Below are 12,506 nucleotides of genomic sequence, written 5' to 3'. Positions count from 1 at the left end.
TAATGAGCACAACATATTCATTGCTCTTCTCTAGATGCTCTCCAAATTACCCTTCAACTTTTATATTAATTCATAAAATTCTTAACTCACACAAACCATACTCTCAATTTAGAACCCTGTTTAGAGTACAAAGCTACAGGTCAAAGAGCCAAAATGTTTTAATTCGTTATGTATATAGTATGTGTATTTGCTGGTGTGTGCACAGGTAAGTATACACCTGAGTATATTTATGTGTGGAGGCCAGATGTCAGGTGCCTTCTTCCTCCACTGACCTCTAACTTTTCCCCACTAAGACAAGGTCTCTCATGAACCTGGAGCTCATTAATTCAAATAGACCGACTCATAAGAAAGCTCAGGGACCTGTCTGACTCACCAGTGCCAAGATTACACAGGTACTTGCCACTGCACCCACCAGCTTTTACTTATGGGGGGGGGTGAGGATATGTGCACCACATGTATGCAGGAGTCCAAGGATGCCAGAAGAAGGTGCTGTATCCCCTGGAACTCCAATTACAGTTGTGAGCCACCATGTGGGTGTTGGAACCAAACCAAGGCCCTCTGCAAGAGCAGCTGATGCTCTGAACTGCTGAGTCAACCTCTCCAGCCTTACCAGCTTTTTAAGTGGGTACTGAAAATCTAACCTCACATCCTTGTGCAAAAAAACACTTTATCCACTGAGCCATCTTCCCAGGCCAAAAGTAATCTTTACTCTATATGAAATTCTTGTCTTAAAACTATTTTACTTTAGGCAGGGTGTAGTACACGCCTTTAATTCCAGACAGAGGCAGGGGATCAGGGATACAAAGCAACACCCTGCCAAAAACAAAAACAAAAACTATTTTACTTTATAAAGAGGAAAAATAACATTTAGGCACATAAACTAATCTATCATGCATGCAATACACTACATTCAAAACTCTACCTATGGAATTATACGAGTAGATAATAGGCTAACGACCATCGATCCCTTTCCACATATCATCCAAACCATCCCTGCAGCTGATATTTAAAAACCAAAACAGAATCTGCTATTAACCCTTCTTATGCTAGGTTATTTGTGTCCACATAGTCATTTTGTTCCATTAAATTTTATCCTTGCCTCTGTTTGAAACCACTCTGTCTCTGTTCATCATCCAGTATCTCTTGAGATATTCTGCCTCTATGACATTATACCAGTGAGGTAGCACCAATGCTAGCAATGGGGGTGAGAAGATGATGCACTGACAATGGTAAAGAAACAGGTTATACTGCTGCTTGTAATTTCCATAGTTTAGCAGTTCTCGGAATATAGTCTGATGTTGCTCAAATTCTAATTGGTCTTAATAATAAAAAACCCAGAGCCAGATATCGAGATAAATGCTGAAAGATCAGAGAAGTAAAGGAAAAGCCAGCCTCCTTTTTCCTCGCCAACTCCTCAGCCTTGAAAGGTGCCAAGCTCCTGTCTCTCCCCTGCCTTATCACTTCCTCTCTCCACCCAGCCATATCACTTCCTGTTTCCTCCTCCCCAGTGCTGGGATTAAAGGTGTGTGTCACCACTGCCTGGCCACTATAGTTAACTAATGGCTAGCTCTGCTCTCTGATCTCCAGGCAAGCTTTATTTGTTAGAGCACAAAGTATCAACACAGTCCAGAGAGCCTCTCACAATAGTGTAAATGGTCAGAACTAGCTCAGAAGCTAGTACTGTCATTTTCATTATGATCATCACAAAATATGTAGGAACACAGTACACAGTGAATATGAGCACATTGGCAGGCATTCATTCATGCCAGCCATTATTACTGATAAGCTGAATACTGATTAGAATATGCTTGCTCATTGTTCTCAATGTACAGACTGTAGCACATCTAAATGGATTTCAATGCTACACTATGGATTTTAAAACCAAGGCAAAATAACCCTTCCTATCTATCATGAAAGTCTTCCTAGCCACAAGAAGTCATTACAATGGCACTTTTCATACACTACATAAAACCGGGAAGGTTGTTTTTAATCTACAATTTACCACTAAGTCTTAAATCAGCAATATGACACACTAGAGTGTGACAATAAAGAGCTTTAATTATTAACTATCATTTATATTATAGTATCAATGCATAGAACAGTCATGATAAATATCTGTGTTTACTTAAAAAGGTATTCCCAGAGGATTATAAATGCACTATATAGTATCTACTTTTAGGTTCCTTGTTACAATTTCAAGTCTGGTTTAAAAGAAAGATAAAATAAAATGTAGTCTACTACATATAATCACTCTAATTTTTTATAAGACATGGACCAAAAATATTAAAAGGGGTAGAGAGAGGGAAGAATCAATGTAGAGAACATTGAGAATTTTAGAAAATGTTAACTACAGCTTCCTTGAAGACAGAGATGAGTAGCTCGTTCAAGACTGTGATGTTTAAGGAAGAAACCATGATATTAGATAAAATGGAAAATAGAGCCAGACACAGAGGCACACTACAGAGAATCCCAGCACTCAGAAGGCTGAGGCAGGTCTCCAATTCCAGTCCAGCCTTGACTACACAGGAAGACATTTTCAAACCTCAAGAGCTGAGGATGTAAGTCAATGGTAGAGTGTTTTCACAGCATAGGCAAGACTTTGAGTTCACTCTGACTTAAAAATAGAATGAGTTGATCTGGACCCCTAAAAGGCTATAATTTAACTAATGAGTTTTAAATTTTGTAAATGTAATCATTAATCTAAAAACTAAATAAATAGACCTTTTGCTTTAAGAGCATATCAAGTTACCAATTTACATAAAACACCAGCTCATTACCATTATCATTATTTTGAGTGGAAAGGTATGGAAGGGAATTCCAGAGCTATCTGAGGTGAAATGGCTACCAACAAATCATGGATAGAGATGCTATTGCTAAAATGTCTTTGACTCTGAGTCTCTGCCTGGAGACAGCTTTTCCAGACTCTGCTGTTTGTGTTTTGTTTCTTGACACCATTGGAGGGCTTCTCAGCTTTGCCACTCTGACTTTATCCTTGTGTTTTCTGACTGACTTTATGTTTTCTGTGTGAGCAGATCTCTGTGAGATAGAGGCCAGCCTGGTCTACATAGTGAGTTTCTTGCTAGCCAAAATTACATAATGATAATTTCTCAAACCCACTGCCGTCCCAAGAAAACATGTTCACTAGAGTACACACACACACACACACACACACACACACACACACACACACACACACACACCAGTTGAAAGATGGCAAAAAGGAATGAAGCCTAAGGAGGTATTATTTAATAATGTTACCAAGTAGTGAAAATGTTATGATATATTAACATCGCTGTAAGAAAACTGTACAATGGATAGCTTTTAAACCGTATTTATGGGGTGGAGAAATGGCTCAGAGGTTAAGAGCACTGGCTATTCTTCCTGAGATCCTGAGTTCAATTCCCAGCAACCACATGGTGGCTCACAACCATCTGTAGTGAGATCTGGTGCCCTCTTCTGGCCTGCAGGTGTACACTCAGGCAGAACATTGTATTTATAATAGATAAATCTAAAAAGAAAAAAAAAAAGAAAAGAAAAAATTGTATTTAAATGTTGGGGCTACAAAATGGTAAATAAAATACAATGAAGTTTCTCTTAAATTTTCTGAGTAGGTTTTTAAATTTGTCTTTTATTCCAAGTCAGCCAGAGCATGCACATTTATGGTATATACAATGATCAAATCAGGGCATTAGCATACCAATTATGGTTAACTTATTTCTTTGTAGTGGGAACCCTCAAGACTCTCCACTTCCCCAGTCTGTTACCCTTTGGCCCCCTTGAAATATCCAATTCTAAGTGCTTACCATAACCATGCAGCATGGTACCACACTACAACACATTACTCCTATCTCACGGCAACATCCTATCCACTGACCAGCCTATCCCCAGCACCCATAAAAACCTTCCAGACCCCAATATGTAGCCCAGACTGGCTTCAAACTCAAACAATTCTCTTGTCTCAGTCTCCTAGTGCTGAGGTTATAGGCATAAGTCACCAAGCCTAGCTAAAACTCTTGCTGAAATTTATCTGCATCTACTCAAGGACACTACAGTTATTATCTAATTTTCAAGTTATCACTTAACAAATGTAAGCTATATTAGGTCCTTCCCCTAATTTAAAAAGTATGACGAGCAGTTTTTAAAGCTTACTCTAAAACTACAGTAATACAACTACCTCAACAGAATATAGCCCAAAACACATTCAAACATATAATTTCAGTTGCCTTTCAATGCAAGTTCCCAAACAAATCACTGAATTTAAAAAAAAAAAAAAAAAAAAAAAAAAAATTGGCCGGGCGTGGTGGCGCACGCCTTTAATCCCAGCACTCGGGAGGCAGAGGCAGGCGGATCTCTGTGAGTTCGAGGCCAGCCTGGGCTACCAAGTGAGCTCCAGGAAAGGCGCAAAGCTACACAGAGAAACCCTGTCTCGAAAAAACCAAAAAAAAAAAAAAAAAATGATATTCAAACAATAGGTTCATATCTGTATGGGGGATGGTCTGATATCACATCTCTTACAAAAATGTCGGGGGAGGGGGGGGCGCCACAGGGAGGGAGATAGACCTAAATGTAAAATCTAAAAGTAATAGAAGAAATTGTAAACATACACACAAACACAGACACACACACACACCAAGTTTATAATATGAAACTAATAAATTTTATCAAATTTGACACTTTCTATTCTTCAAAAGAATGAAAACACAACATGGACAAGTATACTGACTGATTTTCTGTGTCAACTTGACACAAGCTAGAGTCATCAGAGAGGAAGGAGCCTCAGTTGAGAAAATGCCTCCACGAAATCCAGCTGTAAGAAGATTCTCAATTAGTAGTCAATGGAGGTGAACCCAGCCCATGGTGGGTGGTGCCATCCCTGGGCTGGTGGTCCTGGGTTCTCTAAGAAAGCAGGCTGAGTAAGCCACATGAAACAAACCAATAAGCAGTTCCCTTCCATGGCCTCTGCATCAGGTCCTGCCAACAGGATCCTGCCCTGTTTGAGTTCCTGTCCTGATTTCCTTCAGTGGTGAACAGTAATGTGGAAGTGTAAGCCGAATAAACCCTTTCCTCCCCAACTTGCTTTATGGTCATGGTGTTTCGTCACAGCAATAGAAACCCTAAGACAAGGGAACAGAGGGTATCTGTAAAAACAAACAAACATCTTTAAAAGCACTTGTATCTAGAAATATAAAGAACTCTCACAAATCAGTAGGAAAACAAACCAATTTTATGACAAAATATTTGGACAGATGCTTGAACTAAGAAGATGCTGCACAATGTCAAGTAACTACCTGAAAAGATGCTCAGGCAAAACAGATACTGAGAACATGCAAAAACTACTCACCTACTGGAATAGCTAAAATTAAGTGTTGCTGGTAGGAATGTAAAGCGAAGCAACTACTTTAGAAACATTTGGCAGTTTCTTAAAAAGTTAAGCACAAATCCATCACATACATACTTTTATGTATTTACCCAAAAATAAACCATATATTTAGACATATATGTGCACACAGATTTTCATAGCATCTTTATTTATAATAGATAAAACCAGAAACAGCCCAAACACTCATCAATGGGTAGATGGATAAATAAATTGTTGTTGAGTATACATATCCAAAACTGAGTAACTCCTAATATACCCAGCAACACAGATATAATCTCAAAATTATGCTGAATAAAAGAATTTCTCTATTTTTGCTTTGAGGAAACCAAATTCCAAGTGTATTGCTATATTAGGGAAAGAAGTCATGTTATATATGCACACTTGTCTATAGAGCAAATGCTCAAAGAAAACCTGCATTGTTTCGAGGTTTTCACTCTTGACGAGTCTGTACTCAGACATAAAAATTTATGTACATCACAAAATTCAAATCCATCTTATCCAAACTCAAGAACCAAACAGGATCTGAAAATTTTTAAGAATCAACTCAGACAGAAACTGTCCACCAGGATCTGAACTCCACCATTGCCATTTCAAACTCAGCAACTGAATGGATGCTGATGACCTGGTATCCCTCACTATTCAGACTCTCACCCAAACTCAGCATGTAAATGCAACAGATTCAGACTACAGGAGTACTTGTTAATCTTGAGGGGTTTTCTTTTTAACGTTTTTTACATGATTTATAAAACCTACTAAAGTTTTTTCAGCAATGTGCAGGCATTCTACCAAAATCACATTAAGATGGGCTAAAACAGATCGTAGAAAACATCTTTTTATGCCGCATTTCTGAGCAGCAGTCTTCTGGAACAAGCATGACGGTTATTAAGTCACTGCCTCTCAGCTGCAAACTTCAACACTACCCCACTATGTTCTGCTTTGCCAAACTGGAGCTAGAATTCTCTGCAATCCACACTTCTGCTTTGCCAGCTGGCTTTTTTAAAAGTTCTACCAAGAAAATAACCAAAACAACAGACTGCAAGGCTAGAAAAGGAAGAAGTGAATTATAGCTTCCGGTCTAGTCTTTGGGATTCAAGAAAGCATTCTCATAACTGGATTGGCGAACGCCTTTAATCCCAGTATTTAAGGAGGCAGAGGCAGGCAGATCTCTGTGAGTTCCAGACCAGCCTGGTCTACCTAATAGATTCCTGGTCAGCCAGGGCTACATAGTTAAACCCTGTTGAAATAAAATAACAAACAAAGCAGGCAGACAGGCAGGCATGCACACACTCCCCCAGCACCTTCCCACAGGACCAAGTAAATCCAGTTCTCAGTGTTTCTAGCACTTGAGATTTAGTGTTGTCACACCCAATTCAGAAACACCAGCATCTTCCTCAGAAGTCTCGGTCTCAGTCTCACACAGTCTCTCTTGCAAGCTAAGACACCAAAAGCTGTCCCGGAGCAACTCCCCTCCTCCACTCCCATTTTAAAGGCTCATCTTCTACGTTGCTGAATGTTTCTCTGGCCCCTGAGTCCTATGAGTAGCTGGTATCTCCTTATGTGTAGCTGGTGTCTCCTTATGTCTCTCTTCACAATACCTTAAGAGTTTTACTTTCATCATTCTGTTGCCTAGTTAACAACTTTATACCTAGTTAGATAGTTTCTACTAAGATATCTTCTGTCCAAATATCTGGTATGGGCCTCCCAAATAAAATTGTAAATATTTAAGGAAGCCGGGTGCAGTTTTAATCCATTTACCTTATTGTCCCCTACTAAAACCCAAAAAGTTTTATTTTGGAGACAGAGTCTTCCCATACATCCCATGTTGGCCTTGAACTCGAAATCTTCCAGCTTCTGCCTTGTAGGTGCTGGAATCACACATATGTGCCAACGATCCTGGTTCACCCAAAGAATTTTAAAAGTTCATACACTTTCATTCCACTCTCTGACTTAACTTACTCATATATGGTCCATTTTCACTCATAACTGCAATTACAAACCTCCACCAGCCATACATATGATATGGCTCTTCTCCACCAGCTCATGTACTTCCTAACTTTAGGTTAGCCACTTTAGACATAGACAGCATATAAGCACATGGAGATACAAATAAAGGGAGGAAAGGAAAACAAGCAGTTGTCTCTGTGGGTCCAAGCTACTCCAAGAACTCTGGCTCTTATCTGGGAGGTGATGGTCAATGATTGCCAATTTAATGAGACTTAAAATCACTATGGTAACAAGCTTCTACCCACTTTTTTTTTAATGAGTTATTTATTTGCATTGGTGCATCTGTGTAAGGGTGCTGGATCCCCTGGAACTGCAATTACAGATAGTGTTGTGAGCTGCCATGTGGAGGCTGGGAATTGAACCCAGGTCCTCTGGAAAAGCAGCCAGTGCTCTTAACTGCTGAGCCATCTCTCCAGCCCCCTCTGCCCACTTCTTAGGGAACTTTCTAGATTAGGTTGAGGTTGGAAGGCACACCTAAGTGTGGGAGGCACCATTTAATGGGCTGGAATCCTTGACTGAATAAAAAGGAGAAAGACAACAGCTTTCTTCACTCTGCTTCCTGGCTGCAGACTCAATGTGACCAGCAGCTTAAAGCCAAAAATACCCTTTCTTCTTTAAGTATTTTTCGGTTTTGTTTGGTTTCTGTGTGTGGTTTTTTGTTTTTGTTTTGGTCTGATACTTTGTCACAACAACAAGACAAGTATTTCTGGTTTGGAGAAGGACATAGATAGCTGTTGTAAGTAATCAAGTTTTTAACATCCTCCTGGGAAAAGGAGGATATATCTTTCCTTTCTTATCTGAAAACAGCTTCCACTTACAAAAACCAATGACAGACAACAGTCTTCTTCGCACACATCTCTCTGAGAATGGGAACCCCTGTTTTCTTAAGAGGACCCACACAGAACATTGCATAAATCAAAGTCTCTACTGTAACTCTGATGCTATTGGGCTTCAATGTCCGAGTTGATAGTTATAACTGTATGTAAAAGATTCTGATTCTAGAATATTATATAAAAGAATTACAGCACACTGTGCGTAAATTTTATTTATCCCAGTTCTGTAACCTTATCAAGCAAAATTTAGGCAAGCATGCAACTTAACCAATTGTTATATAAGGCCTTAACTTAAACATAAATACTCAAAACAACTTTAAAGTATCAGTCAATAGCTTTTATTCATGATTGTTCCAGCATATCATTATAAGTTATTTTTAATGAAATCTATTCAGTGGAAGAGCAAAATCTACAAAACAGCTTGATATAACCATTCCCAAAATTTTAAATATATTTTAAAAAATGATTCCTCCCATGACATGAAAAGAAATCACCATTAAGTCAAATTAGTTCTAGAGCAGTTCTGAGATATAAGAAATAGTGGCAGGCTTTTTTTTTTTTTTTTTTTTTTTTTTTTCCAAAATGACTTCTAGAACAATATAGGTATCCCTTGCCTTCAAAGGGAAGAAAAACACCCAAGCTACGTAGGTGGAAAATGTGTTCTCATGGTTAAATGGCATGAAGTTTTCCACAGACTAGCAAGGAGCTTTGCTCCGATGGATGCTAGCACTGAAAACACAAAAGGGCAAACTCACTGTTCATCTTCCTTCCGTGTCACTATAGAAAATGAGACTCTGTCCCAAACCTACACACTCCTTAACTTCACTTTCATGACTCTAGCAATGTATTCTCTCTCTCCTCGTGCCCTCGAGTCATCCTTTACTCTGCTCCAGTTAACACTGACCAGCATAATGTTCCTCCAACATAGAACAGCCTCCTACTGTGGCAATTTCTCGGTTCCCTCTACTTAGAATGCTCATTCTCTGCATACCAAATATATATCTGGCTCATTCCATCACTCTTCCAGCTCTTCACTCAAATGTCTCCTTTTCAGTGAAGCTTTCCCTGGGCTATTTTAACCCGGTTCAAAATAACACAGTGGAACTAGCTCTAGAGACCACACTGGCCTCAAATTCTCGAGTGCTGGGTTTAAAGGCATAAGCCAGCACACCCAGCAAGCTTACTTTTCAAACCTGCTCCTGGACCAACAACAACCCCTCAGAGGCCACTAAAAGAATAGAACATGGCAGCCTAGGAAAGCTTCACACTTGTCTGCTTTACCCACTGGATCTAACATGAGACTGGATTCAAAGAATTTGGAAACTTAAAAAAAAATCTGAAACCATTAGCTTGTATAAAACAACTTAATTCCTACTTTTTTAATTTCATTTGCTTAATTTAATGTAGAAGAGGATAATCTAAATTACATGTTTTTATACCACTCTTCAGAAATAAGTTAAAATCAGTAATTTAGTCTTTCTTAATAATCTGCTACAAAGCAGCAGAAATGTATTTTTTAATTAAAGCAAGTAGAAAGCAGATTAAATTTTTTTTTTTTTTTTGGTTTTTCGAGACAGGGTTTCTCTGTGTAGCTTTGCGCCTTTCCTGGAACTCACTTGGTAGCCCAGGCTGGCCTCGAACTCACAGAGATCCGCCTGCCTCTGCCTCCCAAGTGCTGGGATTAAAGGCGTGCGCCACCACCGCCCGGCAAGCAGATTAAATTTTTAAGAAACAACAAAAGTATAGTTATGTTGTTTCATGGTCAAGATTAATCCCTGGAGATTAACAGAGCTAAATACCATTTTCTCAAAAATCTCTATAAGCATAAATACCTCCCACTCCAAAATGCAGTATTTTTTTCTACATCAAAGGTGATTTATTGTACTTCACTGGAGAGATGAAGAGTGATGCTATTCTATTTTAAAAAAAAAAAAAAAAAAAAAACAACACTATACTGAGCCTTCACCTTGAATTTCACTACAATATGACATGACCAACGTAACTTTCCAAATGTGAGATGTTCCAATAAAGAAAAAAAGAAAGTACTCACCTTAATGAAGTTACAGATGGACAAGCTTGTCCATACAAACCCATCTGGCCACAAAGAAAATCTAAAAGTAAAAAAGAATTCATTATTAGATGCCTCAAAGTAAATTAAATTATAACTCAACTACCATTCTAATTAAAACATTGAACAAAAATGTGGAGGCCCACAAAGGTTCCTAGTGAGATCTGAGCTTGCTTTACCCAGCAGAGCTGCATTAGAGGATTGCTTGACTATGTGTATGGTTTCTAGCTGATTGGAAGGGTCTACACTTGGCTAAGCTAGGGGGAGGTCCTGCTCCACCCCTTGCATTCCTATAAATAGCCCTTTAGAAGAGACAGAAGGGGCCGCTGGATATCGGCCCACCCAAGCTATCCTGTGTTTGTTTCTCTCTCCCTCTATCTTTCTATCTAAATCTCTCATTCCTCTCTCCTCAAGAGTCCCTGGGGTAAATAAATGTGGAAGCTGGTCTCCCACATAAAAATCAAAAGCTAAAAGAATCACCAATAATAAAACATGTATGAATGAAAAGTATTACTGATAGTATCAATGACACACATATCAATCACATAAAAGAGACACAAACAATGTAATTGACACTGAAAAGTGCTGAGACCTCATATTATGAGACCTCATAGTTAACAGATGAGTCACAGAATAAATTGTGTCCAAAGTGTTCAGTAGAATTCTAAGCATTTCAGCAAGGTGCCTGAAAGCTACCATCAGCACTGAACAAGCCAGTACCTACACCCACATCATCTCCTCCATGCAACTAGTCTTCGAGGGAAACTGCTATCTTTATTGGTTTTGCGTATTAAATGCCACTAATACTTGATCTGAAGAACTGCAAAATCAAAAAGAGCAGATTAGCACCTGAGTAAAAGGGGACTTGAGTAGTTCAGATTCTGATACACTACTATTTTCTTCATTAAAACTTGAGGATACTACCACCCATCTAGTTTTATGTATTAACCATTACAGACTTGTTTAGAATAAATGAATAAATGTAAGTGTACCTACTAGCACACTGTATAACTTAATGGTAGAATGTCAATATTTTTACTAGGTACAAGTATAATCCACAAATGTCTAGGATTAACAGGTACTACAGCAAGACTGAAGAGGCCAGGCACCACGTGTAGGTGAACCTGGTGAGGTGTGAGCGACTGAAGGGCGCTTACTCTAAAACTTGTTCACTTCCAGTCCCAGCCCAGTGCTGCTAGGTAGCACTTAGGGTTGTAAGAACTTCCAAGTTTTCAAAAGAAGAAATTCAAAACCTTGCTTGAACTCTGACTCCTTTTTTTTTTCTAAACACTAAAAGGGCCAAATAAATCACTAGATTTTGATCTAAATTTATAACCTTTAAGAAACTTAAATGGGTTCTCAGCAACCAACTAAAGACAGAAACTTATGTTTTTGTTGGGATGACCATAACCACTGAAAATAACTATAATGCTGGCTACATACGTTAAAACCCTTATAAAAGAACCAAAAACTTGGTATGAAATAAGAGATGGAAGTAAAACTAGACAAGAAGGAGTACTAAAACCAGCCTTTCTTAGACAAACTTACAACCTCTCAAAGTAAAAGCAGCAAAATATAGGTCTTATCCAAGAGAAATAAGGAAAAGTGTGTTTTTTAATCCTTGGCACTAAGTGGAGGCAAGGGGATGGGGGGGGGGGGGCCCTAGTACAGCAGTGCACACAAACTCAGAGCTAGAATTTTGCTTAAAGTGCCTATAAGATATAGGAGAAATTCCCCCTTGATCTAGGTTTGGAAAGAAAAAAAATCCTCTAAGCAGGGGTTCAAAACAATGAATGTGAATAAATGAATTCACAACTAAAACACAAAAATTAGAAACAGGCCACCCACAGTAAGATAGAGAAGAAATATCAGCACAGTCAAACCATAGAGCTCAGGTGCAAGGTTACCTTTCTCTGTTGTTTACGTCACAGGTAGTTTATCTAGCACTGTATTTTAAATGCCCAAATGCAGATTAAACCCTTCTTTCTCCAGCAGGGTACCCTCAGTTCTCCAACCATGTACAAAACACTGCCTCCTAAAAATCCTAAACTTATCATTCCTAAAAGTGACTTCATCATCTTGATAAAACAGCAGTCTTTTCATATAAGATGGCTCTCAGGGCTCTACCTCAATGCTGTTAGAGCCAATGCTTCTTTCTAACTCTTGGTTTCTATGAAGTACACCTTCTCTTAACACTCTTGGCCTCTTAATCTACTCCTCT

The 12,506-nt window shown here is 38.8% G+C and overlaps 1 protein-coding gene across 6 annotated transcripts in view; it reads right to left on the bottom strand.

Annotated features, from left to right (window-relative positions):
• The window catches only part of Foxj3 (forkhead box J3), a 98,085-nt gene that overhangs the window by 68,700 nt on the left and 16,879 nt on the right, over nucleotides 1-12,506 (bottom strand). For all 6 annotated transcript variants that reach the window (XM_028886471.2, XM_037202900.1, XM_028886469.2 and 3 more), the window contains exon 2: nucleotides 10,268-10,328. In XM_028886471.2, the coding sequence (XP_028742304.1) occupies nucleotides 10,268-10,311 (44 nt within the window). In that variant the 5' untranslated portion in view covers nucleotides 10,312-10,328. The remainder of the gene's footprint in view (nucleotides 1-10,267; nucleotides 10,329-12,506) is intronic.

This window comes from Peromyscus leucopus, chromosome 2 (genome assembly GCF_004664715.2).
Source record: "Peromyscus leucopus breed LL Stock chromosome 2, UCI_PerLeu_2.1, whole genome shotgun sequence".
Taxonomy (NCBI): Eukaryota; Metazoa; Chordata; class Mammalia; order Rodentia; family Cricetidae; genus Peromyscus; species Peromyscus leucopus.
Note: the sequence above shows the minus strand (reverse complement) of the source record. Positions and strands in the feature narration are given on the sequence as shown.